Source organism: Microdochium trichocladiopsis (genome assembly GCF_020744255.1).
Source record: "Microdochium trichocladiopsis strain MPI-CAGE-CH-0230 chromosome Unknown B0I36scaffold_3, whole genome shotgun sequence".
Classification (NCBI taxonomy): domain Eukaryota; kingdom Fungi; phylum Ascomycota; class Sordariomycetes; order Xylariales; family Microdochiaceae; genus Microdochium; species Microdochium trichocladiopsis.
Genome location: NW_025763546.1, coordinates 3,407,015 through 3,424,651, shown reverse-complemented (window position 1 = coordinate 3,424,651; position 17,637 = coordinate 3,407,015). Strand labels below are relative to the sequence as shown.

At 56.1% G+C, this 17,637-nt stretch overlaps 5 protein-coding genes across 5 annotated transcripts; 3 read left to right on the top strand and 2 right to left on the bottom strand.

The window, feature by feature from the left end:
* Positions 1 to 532: 532 nt before the first annotated feature.
* On the bottom strand, positions 533 to 1,304 carry B0I36DRAFT_95219 (uncharacterized protein). The gene has a single exon (XM_046163644.1). It carries the CDS (start codon positions 1,139 to 1,141, stop codon positions 683 to 685), a length of 459 nt encoding a protein of 152 aa, XP_046015751.1. The 5' UTR covers positions 1,142 to 1,304; the 3' UTR covers positions 533 to 682.
* A 393-nt stretch (positions 1,305 to 1,697) lies between these two features.
* On the top strand, positions 1,698 to 6,621 carry B0I36DRAFT_360993 (sulfite reductase beta subunit; the record flags this gene model as incomplete). The annotated part of the gene is made up of 4 exons (XM_046158417.1): positions 1,698 to 1,734; positions 1,922 to 2,070; positions 2,152 to 6,519; positions 6,592 to 6,621. 4 exons carry the CDS (start codon positions 1,698 to 1,700, stop codon positions 6,619 to 6,621), a joined length of 4,584 nt encoding a protein of 1,527 aa, XP_046015750.1.
* Positions 6,622 to 8,806: 2,185 nt separating this feature from the next.
* On the top strand, positions 8,807 to 11,533 carry B0I36DRAFT_347396 (glycoside hydrolase family 55 protein; the record flags this gene model as incomplete). The annotated part of the gene is made up of 7 exons (XM_046156565.1): positions 8,807 to 9,109; positions 9,184 to 9,270; positions 9,330 to 9,384; positions 9,453 to 9,542; positions 9,603 to 9,766; positions 9,845 to 11,270; positions 11,355 to 11,533. 7 exons carry the CDS (start codon positions 8,807 to 8,809, stop codon positions 11,531 to 11,533), a joined length of 2,304 nt encoding a protein of 767 aa, XP_046015749.1.
* A 137-nt stretch (positions 11,534 to 11,670) lies between these two features.
* B0I36DRAFT_95184 (uncharacterized protein) lies at positions 11,671 to 12,751 on the top strand. Its single transcript, XM_046163643.1, has one exon. The coding sequence runs from the start codon at positions 12,008 to 12,010 to the stop codon at positions 12,644 to 12,646; it is 639 nt and encodes a 212-aa protein (XP_046015748.1). The 5' UTR covers positions 11,671 to 12,007; the 3' UTR covers positions 12,647 to 12,751.
* A 2,358-nt stretch (positions 12,752 to 15,109) lies between these two features.
* B0I36DRAFT_240309 (uncharacterized protein) lies at positions 15,110 to 16,246 on the bottom strand (the record flags this gene model as incomplete). The annotated part of the gene is made up of 4 exons (XM_046149751.1): positions 15,110 to 15,372; positions 15,463 to 15,550; positions 15,639 to 15,777; positions 15,864 to 16,246. 4 exons carry the CDS (start codon positions 16,244 to 16,246, stop codon positions 15,110 to 15,112), a joined length of 873 nt encoding a protein of 290 aa, XP_046015747.1.
* Between the last annotated feature and the right edge of the window lie 1,391 nt (positions 16,247 to 17,637).

Sequence of the window (17,637 nt, the reverse complement as noted above, 5' to 3'; positions counted from 1 at the left end):
GGGGTCTTTGGCAGGCATGGGTGCTCCAGAGTCTAGACTTCTTCTTCCCTGCTCTCCTCCCAAAATCAAGTCTATTATCGCTTATCAATGTTCTCACGGCATTCGGATGCCAAGTTGGGCCGCAACACTAGGTTCGATTTGCCCAGATGAAAATCAATCATCTATCCGCATCTCTTGCTGTAAGTTTTCGCGCATCTACCCTCTACGATCGAGCGCTTCTGTAGGCGCTTTCGTGTCACCAACTTGTTACATGCCCTCTTGTGGCTATGTGGGTGGGTTATCCAGGCACACAGGTCAAATAATGGCATTTCATTCGCACCACCAGCGTCCTTGTGACGGAAGCATCGAGTGTACGTCCTCACGGCCTAGGGGGTTCGTGCACGCAATTGACGCCGGAGTCGAGACCCATCTGACATATTTTGCATCCAGGGCGAGACGAGCTACAAATCTTGCAATGCCCTTCGCAAAATCTGAATAGGTTCGACGTTGTTGCAGATACCTAGGTAGTCGTGGACCTCCCCCTCCATCGTGAGATGTCGATGACGCAGAAGGGGGCCTCACCGGCGATGAGCCAGTGGGTTTAGTGGTTGACAGGCTCGCTGCTGCTGAAACAGAGCTTTGTTAAATCAAATGCGTAAGATGCTGTGGAACCGCCCTGCAGCAGATCGACGGGTATAGCAGATTACAAAATCACGACATCAATTTGGGGTGTCTCGCCATGCGGGTGTCGGGAAGTCGCCGCACATATGGCGTCTTTCCTTAGCTCGCGCGGGTGGTGGCCTGAGGGAGCCGCCCAGGGCTGGCCAAGGGTCAGATGGTCTGCGTTGGACCCTGGGGAATTTGACCAGAAACTTGGACATGAGGGGTGAGTGGCAGCGAGTGCCGGCATTCGCTTGCGAGTCTCTGTTTTCGTTTGGGGGCCCAGCAGCCTGCTAAGAGGCCACGCTTGGGACAACCTTGGAACCTTGGAAGAGGCAGAAGTCGTGCGGGACTCGGTGCGGCTCCTGGAGATGACGGAAAAGGCAGTGCCGTGTCTGAAACAAGTGGCGCACTGGACCTTCTCCGAGAACGGTTCCGGCGGTTGCCAGACTGCTCCATGGCGCACCTGGGCGTACTCGGGAGAATAGCAGGGCTGCGCCATTTATTCCTACAGAAAGCCCCGAGTCCCGTGATCCGGGGTTTGGTAGAGGATTGTCGAGGCCGGCATGGTGGGCCGCTCCGTTGTCGGGCTATGCCCAAGGGTTAGAAAGAGGACGTCGCTCATTGGCTGCGCATCACGCAATCGCCGTGCAAACCCAGTGCCGCCACGAGTCGGTGGAGGGGACCCCATGGACCGCGATGGCGGGGCCCAGCGCCGGCCGCGGCTACGACACTACAGTCAATGACAGGCTCTAATTTACATGGCATTTCTCGAACCGACTGACGGACGCTCGATACTGGAACGGGGCCCGCTGGCTTTTTGCTCAGTACACCGCGGCCTAGTTCCAGCCTAGCCGGCTGGCCAGCAGCTCAACATCCGTCTCCAGTGTTTTTTTTCTACCCACCCGTCGGGCCCCCGGATGCCACAGACTATTTGAGAGCACGAGTCGCCGCTGCGGGCCTCCCTCTCCGCGATGTCGTTCCTCTTTGGAAAAGTAGAAGCCTCCGCCTCCCCTGCTGCTGCCTCTTCCTCGAGACATCGACAGGCGTCTCTCAGCATGGCGGACATCCAATTCACAACGCCCTACGAGGCAGGTAAGTCATCTCTGTCCAAGAAGCCTGCCATGTCATTGGTGGTTTGATGTGCCCAGCCGGCTGCCCCCAGCACAAGCACTCTCCTCCATCCGAGTGAGAACGTGGTGCTCCGGCTGGGGGTCGCTATGGCAGGCAATAATTTATTTCTTGAGTACACGAGCTTGTAGCTAACCAGTCTTGTTCCTAGTCGCGCGCATTGCGTACCTCGCTAGCGACGTCGTCGTTTCCGTCCAGCCCGCTCAGGGCCAGGACTCCGCGTTCTCAAGCCACCTCAAGAAGTATGCGGCCGCAAAGACGCAGGGCCTCGTAGCGAAGACCGCAGACGCGCTGCCAGAGGTACGTGAGCGTTGTCTTTGAGAGACCACACAGCAAACCTGTTGTGATCTGGAAGCACTTCTCGACTAATACCTTTCTTAGGTCCAATCTGTTCGCTACAACACAGACCCCCTTCTGTCCGTCTTCGCACCGATCCGCTCGGGCCGGTTGACATCGGTCACCACTACCTCGAGCGTCCTCCTCCCTTCGATCGCCCACCTCTACAAGCTCGCCAACTACCCAGTCGTCCTCCATGTCGCCCTGGGGCCCTCAGAACTGCCAGACTACTCGGCGATAACAGCCATCAGGAATTCGGGCTGGACTTTCCTGCAATCTGAGTCCGTTCAGGAGGCGCAGGACATTGCCATTTCTGCCCATGCCCTTGCCGTCAAGTCCGGCAAGGGTGTCATTCACTTCTTCGACCCAACGAGCTCCTCGCATGACAGGCCAGTGACAGCCGACTCAAACGAGAACATCAGCCAGCTCCTCAGCCTAGACGATGTTCGGCGGTTCCAGGCTGGTGCCGCTCAGGATGGTGGCATCTATGCGGACGATGGCCGGGTTGTCAACTCCTCCGTGCAGCCTGAGGTTGCCACCAACGGCACAACCGCGAACCTCGCGGACTCGACCGTGTTGGGTGCTGCTTCTAAGGTCGCTTCTTCTCAAGTATCGGCGAAATCCAGCGAAAAGAGCGAGTCGAGCGCTGCCTCTAGCGCGTCCGTGGCCACGACTGTCGAGGCTGCTGCGGTGCAACTGAGCTCTGAGGATATCTACAACTATATCACCTCAATTTGGTCTCAGATTAAGCAGCTCACAGGCCGCGAGTACAGCCCCTTCGAGTGGTCTGGTCCTTCAACCGCTGAGCAGGCCATCTTCGTCTTTGGCTCCGACGTCGGCCTGTTCGCGCAAGCGCTCGATGCCGCAAAGCCTACTGACGTCTACGCCCAGGCCGGCCTCATCACTGCGAGACTATACCGGCCCTGGCTTGGCGCGAAGCTTCTCGACGCCATTCCCAGGAGCGTCAAGAGAATCGCGGTCCTCGAGCAGATTTCCAAGAAGACCACTAAATGGGGTCCTGTCCTGATTGATGTCCTGACTTCTGTCAAGAGCGGCCCCGGTGGTGTCGAGACCATCATCGGACACCAGCTGGGTCAGATCGAGTCGGACACCATTGAGCAGGCTCTCCGTGGCATCTTCCAAAACCTGTCGTCCGAGAAGCCTGTGCAGAACCTCGAGGTTGGCAAGACCTCGATATCTACCGGTTCTGGCGAGTATGGCCTCCAACAGCCAAAGGTTGAGACTGCCTATACAAAGATCCTGGACCAGCTGTTTGGTAAGCGTGTCTACATGGCCAACGCGCTCAAGTCCAGCAACACTGGCCTGACGGAGACGATCGCCGCCAGCCCCGAGTTCGGCTTCGGTTCGCTTCTGGCTCGCAAGGAGCACCGTGAACGCTTTGTCAAGGAAGTCAAGGTTGCTGCTAGCTCCGGCAGCTTCATCACTGCCTCTCCAGTCGACTGGCTGGCCAAGTGGGCTGCCAACGCCGAAGACGCGGCCAAGGCCGGCGAGCTCGCCGACGATGTCATTGCGCGTCTTGAGACCGATGGTTCGTCCGTCGCTCGGCAGCTGCTTGCCAGCAAAGGCCTATTCCGCAAGGAGTCTCTCTGGTTGGTTGGCTCGGATGCTTGGTCGTATGATCTTGGCAACTCTGGTGTGCATCACGTTCTGGCCTCTGGGGAGAACGTCAACATGCTCATCATTGACTCGACCCCCTACTCAGAGCGCAACACCGCTGATGCCTCAAGGCGCAAGAAGGACATTGGCCTCTACGCCATGAACTTTGGCAATGCTTATGTTGCCTCCACTGCCGTATACAGCTCATACACCCAGGTGCTGCAGGCCATGCTCGAGGCCGATAAATTCGACGGACCCTCAGTCGTACTCGCATACCTGCCTTACTTTGGCGAGCATGACTCTCCTCTGACAGTCCTTCAGGAGACCAAGAAGGCTGTGGATCTCGGATACTGGCCTCTGTATCGGTGGAACCCCGAGAACGACACCAAGTCCGAGCCCAAGTTCTCTCTTGACTCTGAGCGCATCAAGAATGAGCTCAAGGAGTTCCTTGCTCGCGACAACCACCTCACACAGTTGATGAACCGTGAGCCCAAGTTTGCCGCTACCCTTGCTCAAGACTTCGGCACTGAAGTTCGCGCTCAGCAAAAGCGGAAAGCGCGTGATGCGTACAACCAATTGCTCGAAGGCCTCTTCGGCGCGCCGCTGACTATCCTTTTTGCCTCTGATGGCGGCAACGCTCAGTCGATTGCCAAGAGGCTGGGCACGCGCGGTCGTGCCAGAGGTCTGAAGACAACAGTTATGGCTATGGAGGACTATCCTGTAGAGGATCTATCTAGTGAGGAGAACATCGTCTTTGTCACAGCTACAGCCGGACAGGGCGAGTTCCCTCAGAACGGTCTCTCCTTCTGGCACACCGTCAAGGACAGCACGGATCTCGACCTGGCGTCTGTTAACTACTCCGTCTTTGGCCTGGGTGACAGCCACTACTGGCCCCGCAAGGAGGACAAGGTCTACTACAACAAGCCTGCGAAGGACTTGGACAAGGCCTTGACCACTTTCGGCGGTAAGAAGCTTGCTGACATCGGCCTTGGTGACGATCAGGACCCGGATGGATACCAGACCGGTTATGCTGAGTGGGAGCCTAAGCTGTGGCAAGCACTTGGAGTGGACAATGTCGAGGGTCTTCCGGATGAGCCGCCGCCGATCACCAACGAAGACATCAAGCTTGCCTCGAACTATCTGCGTGGTACCATTCTTGAGGGTCTCAACGACACTACCACAGGAGCCATTTCTGCAGCCGATCAGCAGCTGACCAAGTTCCATGGTACCTACATGCAGGACGACCGTGATGTTCGGGACGAGCGCAAGGCTCAGGGATTGGAGCCGGCCTACTCCTTCATGATCCGTTGCAGACTTGCTGGTGGTATCTCGACACCCAAGCAGTGGATCCAGATGGACGATATTGCCACCACCCTCGGCAACGAGACCATGAAGCTCACAACCCGACAGACCTTCCAGTTCCACGGCGTGATCAAGAGCAAGCTTAAGCCCGCCATGCAGGCCATCAACAAGGCTCTGATGACCACCATTGCTGCTTGTGGTGACATTAACCGAAACGTCATGTGCAGCTCTCTGCCTACCGAAGCTGGCTACCAGAAGCAGGTTTGGGCAGTGTCCAAGCTGATCAGTGATCACCTGCTACCTTCTACTAATGCTTACCACGAGATCTGGCTCACCGATGAGGACGACAAGAAGACTCAGGTTGGTGGCAACGCGGTACAGGACTTTGAACCCCTGTACGGTCCTACCTACCTGCCCAGGAAGTTCAAGATCACCATTGCGATCCCGCCCCACAACGACACTGATGTCTACGCCCACGATGTTGGCTTGATCGCCATCAAGGGTGACGACGGCAATCTTGTTGGTTTCAACATCCTCGCTGGTGGTGGTATGGGTGCTACGCACAACAACAAGAAGACCTATCCCCAGACTGGCCGCATGTTTGGCTACGTGCCAGCTGGCGAGGCCCACATTGTGTGCGAGAAGATCATGCTTGTCCAGCGCGATTTCGGTGACCGCAAGAACCGCAAGCACGCCCGTCTCAAGTACACCATTGACGACATGGGCGTCGATGTCTTCCGTGGCAAGGTTGAGGATCTGTGGGGAAAGAAGTTTGAGAAGGAGCGCCCGTTCCAGTTCAAGAGCAATGTCGACACGTTCGGCTGGCAGAAGGACGAGAATGGCCTGAACCACTTCACCTTCTTCATTGAGAACGGCCGCATCGAGGACACTGCCGAGTTCCAGATGAAGACTGGTCTGCGCGAGATTGCCAAGGTGCACAAGGGCGAGTTCCGCCTGACCGGCAACCAGCATCTGATCCTCAGCAATGTCGCGGACGCCGACCTGCCAGAGATCAAGGAGCTGATGAAGAAGTGGAAGCTCGACAACATCCAGTTCTCGGGCCTCCGCCTAAGTTCGTCTGCCTGTGTGGCGTTCCCAACGTGCGGCCTCGCCATGGCCGAGTCGGAGCGGTATCTGCCGGTCCTGATCTCCAAGCTGGAGGCGTGCCTCGAGGAGAACGGCCTGAAGCAGGAGTCGATTGTCATGCGCATGACGGGCTGTCCCAATGGCTGCGCCCGCCCTTGGCTCGCCGAGGTCGGTTTCGTCGGTAAGGCCTTTGGCGCGTACAACATGTACCTGGGTGGCGGGTACCACGGCCAGCGGCTCAGCAAGCTCTACCGCTCGTCAATCAAGGAGGACGAGATCTTGGCCATCATGAAGCCCTTGCTGAAGCGGTATGCGACCGAACGCGAGGAGGGTGAGCACTTTGGCGACTTCTGCATTCGCGCCGGCGTCATCACCGCGACCAAGGAGGGCCGCGACTTCCACGACAACGTAAGTTTGGCTTCTCATGTTGAATTTCTATGACTAAAAAAGCCATGTTGCTGACGGACCATGACTCGACAGGTTGCCGAGGAGGACGAGGAAGAGGAGTGAAAAGTGGACTGTGATTGATTACATATCTTTTCCTCCGTCCCCCCCCCCCCCCACCACCACTTCCCGAATGCATCATCATTCTGGTTGGAAAATGTCACTATTAAGGAGCATCTAGCAGGCGGCGTCTTCGGATCACGGGTTCCCTTCTTTCTTTTCTCATGCCCTGTTCTATATCTATAAATTTCTTGGGTCTACTTTTCAAACAAAATTCTACTATGATCAACTAAGTATCCTTGTTTGAGCTGAGCTACGGGCTCAAAAAGTGGTGCATGTGAAACTCGATAAAAATCTCTCAAAGGAAGCGCTTTTGAAAAACAAGCTCGCTCGGGTTCATTGCGCAAACCGATGATGGGCTGACTCAAAACTGTCCACGCGGGACTTTGCATGCTGGTGAGATGATATGCCGAGTCTATTCTCGGTGCAGAATACTTTTTCTGCACCAGGCTGACAATCGCCCAAGACTCCCCCCACGCTACCTAGAATTTCTTGGCAGGGCCAGTGTCAGCGGTGGCTGCAGGTCTCCCCACACCGCACCACTGTGCGGCATCCAAAATGGAAAGGTCATCGAGAAAGAAGGGGGGCCCAGCTTCTCTCGAAGTATGTCGGTGAGGGTCGCATGTGCCGGTCGTATGTGCGGATTTGACCTAGCGGGCCGGCTTCATGGTGGTGGTGGTGGTGGTGGTCTGCAAAGGTCTTCCTGTGCGTGCTATGATGCATGTGCAGGCAGTCTATATTTAGAACTCGATATACCCATGCAAGGATGCAAGCGTGCCTGGGCTGGAACCGGGGGACCTGGCTGGGAGCTCCATCGGCCCTCAGGGGAGGAAAGGGTAGGAAGTCCCCAAGAGATGAGCAGCGTGCCTGGGGGCGCTCCGATCGCATTGATGTCGTACCGGCAAACCAATGGTGGAAAGCGTTGCCTTTTGGCAGCCCGGGGCTAGACGTGACTTCTTTGCCAGCATTCGGACCGTCGCGCTTTGAGCCTAGCCGACTGCAAAAGCATCAGTCATGATCAGCAAGGTGAATAATGAGGGGATGCTAAAATTAAGACTGCCGCATCATGCACGTCGACGAGGCTGGGACAAAAGAAGTGGACGGGCCTGGCATAGTGCCATCGATCTCTGGGCCGCCCGGCTTATGACCCCAGCACCAGCTGCTACCTTTACCTTCCTGAACGGTCCTGGCATGTGGCAACCCTGTCAAACCATCGGGCGGGCACCTCGCTCTTGTCTGCTGTCTGCTTCCACATCTCTGAAGCCGCACCACAGTCAATCACGGCCCAAAAGACCACACGCGGTGCGGCAATTGCCGGCGGGCAGCTAAGCGAGGCCATCATCTCAGTTGCCCAGCTCCCGACGCTCCCCAGACGAGCTCTCCCCAGATCTTGTCGAGTTCCCTGACGTCTGCGGCTGCATCTCTGCGTCTACCTAGTGTACCTACTAAAGCTGACACCGCCATGACCCCAGACGGGCCGAGCACGGCTGCATGATGTGGCCACCATGATTCACCTTAGCTGCCGATCTGGACAGTGGCGCGGGCCCGTTGCAATTTGCCGGCCAGCCACCTCTCAAAGTGTGACGTGGGATCGATATGAGCACGGAAAAGCACCGCTTGCCGAGGCGGCCTGCTGGAGCCCCCTTGATCCCTGGCTGGCGTCAGCTAATATGGACGGTCTCGCTGGCAGCGGAGACTACACCATGGGGCATGACTACGTGCACACACACCACACCGTGACCACGACGCACCATCGACGCGGCGGCTTGCTCTTATTTCCCCACAGAAACGGGACAAGCAGCGGGAAGCAACGGCCCTCTCCTGCAGATGGAACCTTACATCTGACCGGCAGGCCACACAAGCAAACCTTCCAGCTCGGCTCCAACTCAGCACCCCACGACACGCCAGCAAACCGGCCCAATCTGGACCCTCTCTTGCATGGGCAGGGACGTCTATCCTCAACGTGATGGCGCCATGAGACCACGAGAACAAGCCTGCTGAAAAAAGTCTTTCGTCTCCGGCTTCTCGAGATATAAGACCAATCTGGTCCCCGGACCTCGCTATACAGTACCAGCCCATCATCGGCATCGTCGTCCTCGAGGCAGACAAACTGGTTCTGCGCTTCTCTTTGCACAGCCGTCTTGTGTAGAACTCTCCGACAAGGTCAAAGGTTCACCGAAGGATATCGAGGATGGCCCGAGTCCTTCTCCTGGCGGCCAGCCTGCTGGCTGCCACTTTCACCACTGCCTCGCCTGTCCAGGGTGCCAGCAGCTCCGTTTCTCACGACGAGAAACGGCAGTCGACGAGCTTCTGGTATGCCAACATGGACCACACCGGCAACCCTCGCGGCTACGCCCCGGACCTCGACGGCGACTTCTCGTACGCCGTGTACAAGGCCGTTGCTCCCGGCGATGGTGCCGGCATTCAGCGAGCCATCAACGAGGGCACCAATGGCGCAACTCGTCATGGCCAGTGGCTTGCTTCTCAGCCCAGAGTACGTTGTATCGACCTGTCCGGGTTATTGCAGTCGTGGCAGAGGATGGATACTAACAGAGAGTTCGTTCACAGGTTGTGTATATTCCCCCGGGCACATACACCATTAGCAACACGATCTACATGAACACCGACACCATTCTCATGGGAGACGCCACCAACGTATGTCTCACAACTGTAACTTTGTGCATACGGCGAGATATTGACTGTATTGTTTCTAGCCACCCATCATCAAGGCCGCCCCTGGCTTCTCGGGCAGTCAGGTCCTGATCAATGGTAGGGTTTATCAGCCATGGTGCTCCAAGCACACTCACTTCGTGCCCTGATCGCTAATTGTTCTACAGGCCAGGATCCGTCTACTGGTATTTCTGGAGAGCTCTCCTTCGCCGTCGGCTTGAAGAACCTTATTCTTGACACCACGAGCATTCCCGGTGGTAAGACTCATTCCTAGTCCCGGCTATGGTACATTAATCTCAGCCACTAACGTTCGGTAGGCAATGCGTTTACCGCGCTCTACTGGGGTGTTGCCCAGGTTGCCCAACTCCAGAACATCAAGATCACCATGGCCTCGTCATCTGGCGGCAACGGCCACACTGGTATCAGACTTGGCAGAGGCTCAACTCTGGCTCTCGCGGACGTGCGCGTTGAGCGTGGACAGGTAAGACTCCACACAAATCACGAGGTCCCATAACGGCCAGCCTTCACAGTCTCTAACCCAACGACATTTTGTGTGCAGAATGGTATCTGGCAAGACGGCCACCAGCAGGCCCTGTACAAGTCCATCTACTTCTACCAGAACACTGTGGGCATGCTCATCACTGGTGGCGCCACCGTCAGCATCCTGGCACCAACCTTCGAGACGGTCGGCACGGCCGTACTCTGCACTGGAGGCTCGCCTTACATCGGCCTGGTAGACGCCAGATCCATCAACTCTGGCGTCACCTTCAAGACCACAGTGTGGCCTTCATTCCTGATCGAGAACCTCACCAAGGACACCAACTCCGACATTGCTCAAAACCCGGACGGCACTCTCCTGTCCGGCAGGTCCCACGTCGATACCTACACTTTCGGCAACACCGTTGGCCGCAACCCTGTCTATGGCGCCACAACCACGACCAACACGCGCCCTCAGGCGCTTGCTCCCGGAGGCAGGTACCCTGTCTTGCCTGCACCTAACTACGCCTCCAACACTGTTGCCGACTTCATCAACGTGAAGGACCCTGCCCAGAACGGTGGCCGCACTGTTCTCGGAGACAACACCAAGGACGAGTCCCAGGTCCTGAACCAGATCCTGCAGCTTGCTGCCAGCACTGGCAAGATTGCTTACTTCCCCTTCGGCAAGTACCGCGTGGACGACACACTCCTTATCCCCAAGGGCTCTCGCATCGTCGGTGAAGCCTGGGCCACCATCACAGGCAACGGCGACAGGTTCAAGGATGAGAGCAACCCTCGCCCGGTTGTCAAGGTCGGAAACGCTGGTGACGTCGGTGTGGCTCAAATCTCCGACATGCGCTTCACCGTCTCCGATGTGCTCCCCGGTGCCATTGTAGTACAGTTCAACATGGCTGGCTCGAAGCCTGGCGACGTTGCCCTTTGGAACTCGCTGATCACCATTGGCGGTACCCGTGGTGCTAGCGGCCTCACCGACAAGTGCCGCGATTCCAGAAACGAATGCAAGGCAGCCTTCCTGGGCATGCACTTCACCTCTGGCTCGTCCGCATATGTCGAGAACGTGTGGAACTGGGTTGCCGACCACATCACCGAGGACTTTAACGGCGGTTCCAGCATTGCAGCCAAGGGTGGCGCTCTTGTCGAGTCGACCAAGGGCACATGGCTCCACGGCCTGGGCAGCGAGCACTTCTGGCTCTACCAGCTCAACCTCCGCAAGGCCAGCAACGTCATGGTCTCGCTTCTGCAGTCCGAGACAAACTACGACCAGGGCGACAACGTCCAACAGATCCCTCCCGCACCCTGGGTCGCCAGCGTCTCTGGCTGGGGCGACCCGGACTTTTCCTGGTGCTCGGGCGGTGATACTCGCTGCCGCATGGGCTTTGCCAACTACATCAACGGCGGCTCCAACATCTACACCTATGCCTCCGCGTCGTGGGCGTTCTTCAGCGGTCCGGGATACCAGAGCTGTGCGGGACCATTTGCATGCCAGAGTGAGTCAACATCCCATTTACTACCTTGTCTTTACACTACTAGACCAGAACGCATTCACTAACCAACGTGTTTTTCTCATCTAGACCACCTTCACTGGATCGAGCAGACGCCTTCCAACTTCCAGGCCTTTGGCCTCTGCGGCAAGGACAGCTGGGCAGCACTCCGCCTTGGGGATGGTACCGTCATCACCAGCCAGCCCGACTTCAAGGGCTCTTGGGCCGATGGCAACGGCGGCTCGCTCGTCGACCGCTACACTCCCTAAGCTGGCTCAGAGGGCCGTCCGCACATCTTTTGCATAAAAACAACGGCTCGGAAAGGATGTGGATTATCTCTCAGATTTGAAATGTCGGCATTACATTAGTGTAGATATCTTATTTCATATATTATAGAACTTGACGAGTACATTGGACAGTCGTCAATATGATGATCCTGCGCTCTGCTCCTTGCATGACTTCCCCGGGTCTGTGGACCAGCCGCGGTGCAAATGTCGATTACACCAATGTAGCACGATACTGAAGAGACCAGGCCGGCAAGTGATGTTCCTTTTGTGCCGAGAGTGCAATCGTCATTGCAGCCTCAATCGCTCCGTGCGTAACAGTCGATATGACAGTCGACGGACGATGTTTCTGTCTGATTGCTCGCGAGGCAAGTCCGATGCCGTTGGTATTCACTCTTCCGACTCCCATAAACGTGTCGCTATCCTGAGTGGGCCAAGGTCCCAGCACTGCTCTAGGACATGCTACCTTACGAGTCATGGCGTCAGGCAGAGACGTTCCATGCGCTCATGAGTGCGCAATGCCGGGCGATGAGACGCCAAGCGACAGGAGGCAAGTATCCATTCTTGCGCACAAGGCTGCAAGTTTGGGCAAGCAACTGTGCTGGTCGCGTCCAACAACAGAGTCGTGGCGGATCCGCAGTGGTCGTAGATGCACAGCGGCTTCACGAGCACCCCCCGTGCGAGGCTTCCACTATCATGGGAGATGGCCTTCCTCCTGCTTGTCTTGAACCGTGCGTTCTGGGGACCGGCTCTTTTATGTCGCCATGGGAACTAGCCGAGCCAAGCACTCTTCTCGGCTTGCCGTTGAGACGTAAATTGCTGACGTCGGGTTTGCATGCTCTGCTTGCGCAATCTGTGGGTAACGACTGGGTGTTCAGAACTCCGGTCGCAGAAGCACGCAGGATGATGTGGAATTTGCCGTGTCGGCCATGCATGCTGGGGCATGTCTCGGAAATTTTTTGGCTCGGATGGGAAACGCGGCTGATTGTTCAAAGCTGCTTTTGTGGCCCGCTTTTCATTCAGCAACCGTTGTCGACTTGGTCTCTCGATGGACTGGCTGTCTCGTGGACAGCGTGGGTTTCTTTCTGTTGCTTCTGAGACGCCTGCGCATGCGGTTCTGGCATTGTTGTTGATTGGGAAGCGTCCCGGGCGGCCATCAAGTGGGCAGTACCAGTCGAAGTTGTCGACGAGCCTTTGGACAGAGGAGCCGCGTTGTTGTCTCCGATCTCGAGATCAGCCATCCTGCTGTTTGTGTCGGCAGCCTCTACCTTGAGAGCACGAACTCTACGCCGCCGCCGGGCAGCCCAGATGCATACTCCGATGAAGCCAATCGTGAAGAGACCGATGAAGGCGACACCTGCCGCCAGTCCAATGGTGATCCGCTCGTCCAAGGCCATGGTGGTAATGTGTCGTCGTGTAGCCGTGCTTGTCGTGGTGTCGGGAGGACAACGAACAGCAATGCCGCTTTCAGCGCAGAGGAAGATCTACGCAGAAGGGCTGTTGTTCAAGAAGACGTTGCTCGCCGAGAGACGAAGCAACAAAAAGCAAGATGCTGTCCGGACGGGAATACTCAATGGCAGATTGCCCGGAATGGGTCCGGCTGGGGCCCACCTGCTGTCCCGCGCGTCGACTGCCTTTCGGTCCTATTGTGCCTAGCGAGCAAGTGTCTGCGCAGACGTGGCGACGGGGCAGGAAAATGGCTTGCCAATACCACCGAGAAGCACTGGAACCGGTCCGACAAGAGGACTAGACTTGTGGCTTGTTATCAGCCTGTGCCAGAGAGACAGCTGATACAATGACACGGAGAGAAGCGTGTGCTCCTGTGCGGCTCTGGGTGTCTCGTGGACAAGGTCCCCGACAATCCACCGTGGACTTGCGCAGTGGGTACCGAATGACGCAACATGAGCCGTGCTGTGCCGCCGAGATTGTCAGCACAGCCCTCCGCTATTCAGCACTGGTGTCGATGATGGGCAGGCCCATATGGGGGACTTCTGCGGTGGTTGTGCGGCGTCCTCCAGCTACTGTAGCAGCCGCCCGGCTCACCCATCGGCCCGTGTTCCTAAACGTCTGCCTGTCGTGTCGTCTTGCTGGTTCCACCCTGCCGACTGCATCTCGGCCCCATTCATCCCGAAAATTACGTGTGGCTTTCACTCTTCCTTGCTCGCGATCCACCGAACCCCTGGGGACTTAGGTAAAGAGACCGAGCATCGGGGATCCCCAGAGGCAGATCAACTGCAGCCAACGACACGATGATGGCAGGACACGATGGCAAGTATGTAGGGGAGGGAAAGAAAGGGCAAAAGAGGCCCAACAGAAAGCCCCCTGGCGGATCTGCCACGCCAAGGTGCGCCACTGCCGAGCCATGCAAACCCTATTGGCGGTTGTAACCTCCCTGGGGACTAGCCGGCACGGCAGTTGGGGCTCTATTGTTTCTCTGCGGCTGGTATGGTGTGGTTGTCTGTCCTTATGCAGGTTGATTAATCTTTTTTTGTCCGAGAGCCTGTGCAAGCAAGGGCCCCCTCCCCCTGTGGTGTCTCTCTCTGTGCCGCAGCCTCGGGCGCAAACGCTCGGGCGCTAGCATCGCGGCTTTGAGGATGCGAAATTGCGACCGGCTCGTCTGGCAGTCGATGCTTCTCCGAATGGCTGCCCACTAATATGAGGTGGGTGGCGGGCGAGGACAAGACAGAAACTGGCATGTCGATCAGGGTGGGATTTGTGGTCATCTGGCGGGCCAGGCGCTGCAACGCTGAGACGTGGCCTTGTAGCTTATCGTGATGGTTCTCCAACGAGAACGTCAATGTGGCGTGTTCTGCAGGTCTGGAGCTTGGGGCCTTTATGGGCCTTTCGAGACTGCCAGCGGCATGTGAAGAGTGCGAGTCTGACTATACCAGACATATGTACTGATGGTGGGCTGTGCTGGACACGCAGCACGCCTTTTCGTTTGGTCTTGGTCATGAGGCTCCTCAGGACGTGGGAAGTGATGAAGTTGGAGGACGGATGCCACGCGTGGTGGTGGTTGGTCCGTGAGGAAATGCATGCATGCACCCTGTTCAAGGCATTGGAGCTTTGGAGGCAGGTGCCTTTGGCCTTGGGGGTGACTTGTCTCACCACCAAAACCACCCAAACCACCACCTCCGCCACATCACATCTCATCACATGTGGAACGTGCTGCCAGGCTGCAACCATGCAATCAAATACGACGCACGCGCCATAGTAATTACACACCTGCGTACGAAAAGTAGCGTACTCGGCAGACTTGGATATATACTCTATCCCCGCACAACATGTGGCTTGTCACTTTATACAACAATAATACACCCAGCAATTTGGGGATTGACGTCAGGAGTTCTACCCTTCTGATGTTTGCAATCTCGGTCTCATTCGTATCGCAATTTCATTGTCTCCAGCGGAGATGACATAGTCCATCATCAGATCCGGCTGTGCGACCTAGGAGCTTCTGTGCCTAAACTGCTTCATTCATTTACCCAGTCTCTCAATCAGAAATGCCCAACACTCTCTGCAAACTCCCCGTTGATGAATACAGGCCCTAACGCTACAATGTCAGCCTCCATCCCCCCTGGGCAAGCGGCAAAATAATGAAGGGGTATTATACGAACCGCGGGTCGGATGCACAAGCATGCCATCCTCAAAAACGTTTCTCGAGTTTGGCACAACCCACTCCATGAGCCTGTCCCAGTTCACACACTCGTGGGGGCTGGTCAGGTTCCCGATGGGCCGGAGCCCAGTCTCTGCCCACTTCATGGTCAAGATGGTCGGGTCGCCCTGGCACATGACGGCGTCCTTGAGCATCTTGAGACAGTGTTCTGTATTCCACTGTCAGTCAACTCCGGGGGCTGGATACTGCTGCAGCTATTCGATATGTGTGTGTGTGTGTGTGTGTGTGAAGTACGTACCAGTGTGCTCCTTGTGCTGCGCCCGCTCACTCTCGGAGTACTTGTTCATGCCATAGTAGTGCGGGTGAAGGGTGTGGTAGATGTTTTTCTGGCGTTACTTAGCTTATCTTTCTTCCTGTGACACTGCGATTCTGGGGACTGGTCGCAACAAGGACACCACGAGGGGCACAACTCACGAGGCAGTGAAGGTTATGGAAGACCATCATCGAACCAAAGTAGGTACCATCCGGGAAGCGGATGCCTTCCTCGGCTCGGCCCATTTCTTCCATCAGCTCCGGCTGAATGGCAATGTTCTGGTCTATTGACCATCGCCAACTTAGTATGCTTATCTCAATCCATTCCGTAGGCCTGACTGGGCTCTTATTGGGGGGGGGGGGGGGGGGGGGGGCTTACACTCGAACAGCTCATGCCAATTGGCGTCAATCTCAGGGCTTGGATCGGTAAAGTACTGCTTCTCGTTGTCGTACTCGAACTGATCCATCACGCGAGACTCATAGGTAATATAGTCGTTGGCAGGAGACTTAAGAAACCGGGTCCCGTGGAGAGTGTTCTTCTGGAGAAACCTGTAGGCGGTAAATGCAGCAGTCCCGGCCACCACGGCCGTGTAGACAATGATACCGATGATGGCGGCCAGCCAGAGCAGCGCCCGGACAAGCTTGCTGTGTCGAGGGAGCGGACGGACCTCTCCGTAGAGAAGACCATATCTCTCCTCGGCCTCAGTGCTGGACTTGTTGCCGTCGTCAGACTGCACATCAATGGGTTGATATAGTTGTGATTTACCCATGGCTATGCTGGAGTTGCGCGTCAATTGAATGTCGGATAGTGGGAAGGAAACGTTGAGGAATTCTGTGTGCAGAAGACAGAGTCGAATGCCAGGGGTATATAAGTTTATACAGTTCGGACGACTTCTCTGGGCCTTCTCCGCGGAACGGGCATGACACGAGGCAAAGGCGAGCTCAGCAACGACGGGGCCGGCCCGCCGGTTCGAATTGGCTGCTCATGACTTGAGGATTCAGGAGCCTTGGCAAATCAAGCAACATTGAAAGCATGTGACGACCCGGCTTGGCCATTGACGTGTGAGTTCTGAGCTGCAAACTCTTTTGAAGCAGATGGAGAGGTGTCTTTGGCTGGTTAAGAAGCGAGGTTGATTATGAAGGTGAGACAGCTGCGTGACCTTTGTGTCTTATAATTGTACATTTCAGCTAGGCCACGAGCAGTTTAACTCTGGGTTTCGGGATGGTGATTCAGATTGCGCATAATAGTCCGGCCGGAAAGTATGACCTGCGTCGACTTTCGCGCCAGTTAGGTGATGAAAAGGCGGCCCGGTCCGCGGCTAGCGAGTTGCATAAACGCTGTCTCTCAAATACCGTTGGCGTGGAAGCGTGGAGACAACCTGTTCGACGGCTGGTCTAATACATCTTGTCTCAAACTTTAAGCCCTCTGACAGTTGCGCGGAAACGACACACCTCAGAGTCACAGTTGAATCAAATATCGGGGAAAGCTCATGATGTGTCTTAACAAATATCAGGACTCTCGAAAAGATTCCCATTCTTTGAGTAACCTCAAGCACGCAGTGAGATATCAGCCGAGCTATCTCTTCAGCTGAACCTCGGAAGGATGTGATGCGCCCGAGAGGTACCATGAACGACCATAGCATAGACACGGTAGTCGCTCGAACCAACGATTTCCCAAAGCGCCTGCTCATATATCGTAACTTCGCGGACATTGATGCAATAATCCAATAAAATTTTACCAACCTGAAACATAAAAAAACTATCAATGTATACCTCGGTCTTCGGGACATCCTCTTTAGAACTCTCAAGGCCACTATGAAGGCGTGTCCGTCGTGGACAAGACCACGGGAAGCATCGTCGACTAAGACAACACTCACCCTGTAAACTTAGCCACGAGCCAAGCAGCATCGAGATGAGGAACAGTCGAATCCTCCACATACCTAAGCACACCTTGCTCGTGAGTACCTAACCACTCAGCCAAAGGCAACCCTCATGTTGTCTTGGATCTTTTGCTATAGCGTCCTTTTATGCTCAGGAGGAAACCATTTATAAAGCCCTTTCCGTCGATACTTTCGCCAATGTCGATGCTTTTGGTCAAGGGCCAAATATCATGTGTTCCTGCTGTCTCACCGGTGGGAGATGCTGAAGGCTTGCTGGTGCG

Coding starts and splice junctions, on each gene's coding strand:
- B0I36DRAFT_95219 (XM_046163644.1), bottom strand. CDS start 1,141: ATGGCGCAGCCCTGCTATTCTCCCGAGTACGCCCAGGTGCGCCATGGA.
- B0I36DRAFT_95184 (XM_046163643.1), top strand. CDS start 12,008: ATGCTACCTTACGAGTCATGGCGTCAGGCAGAGACGTTCCATGCGCTC.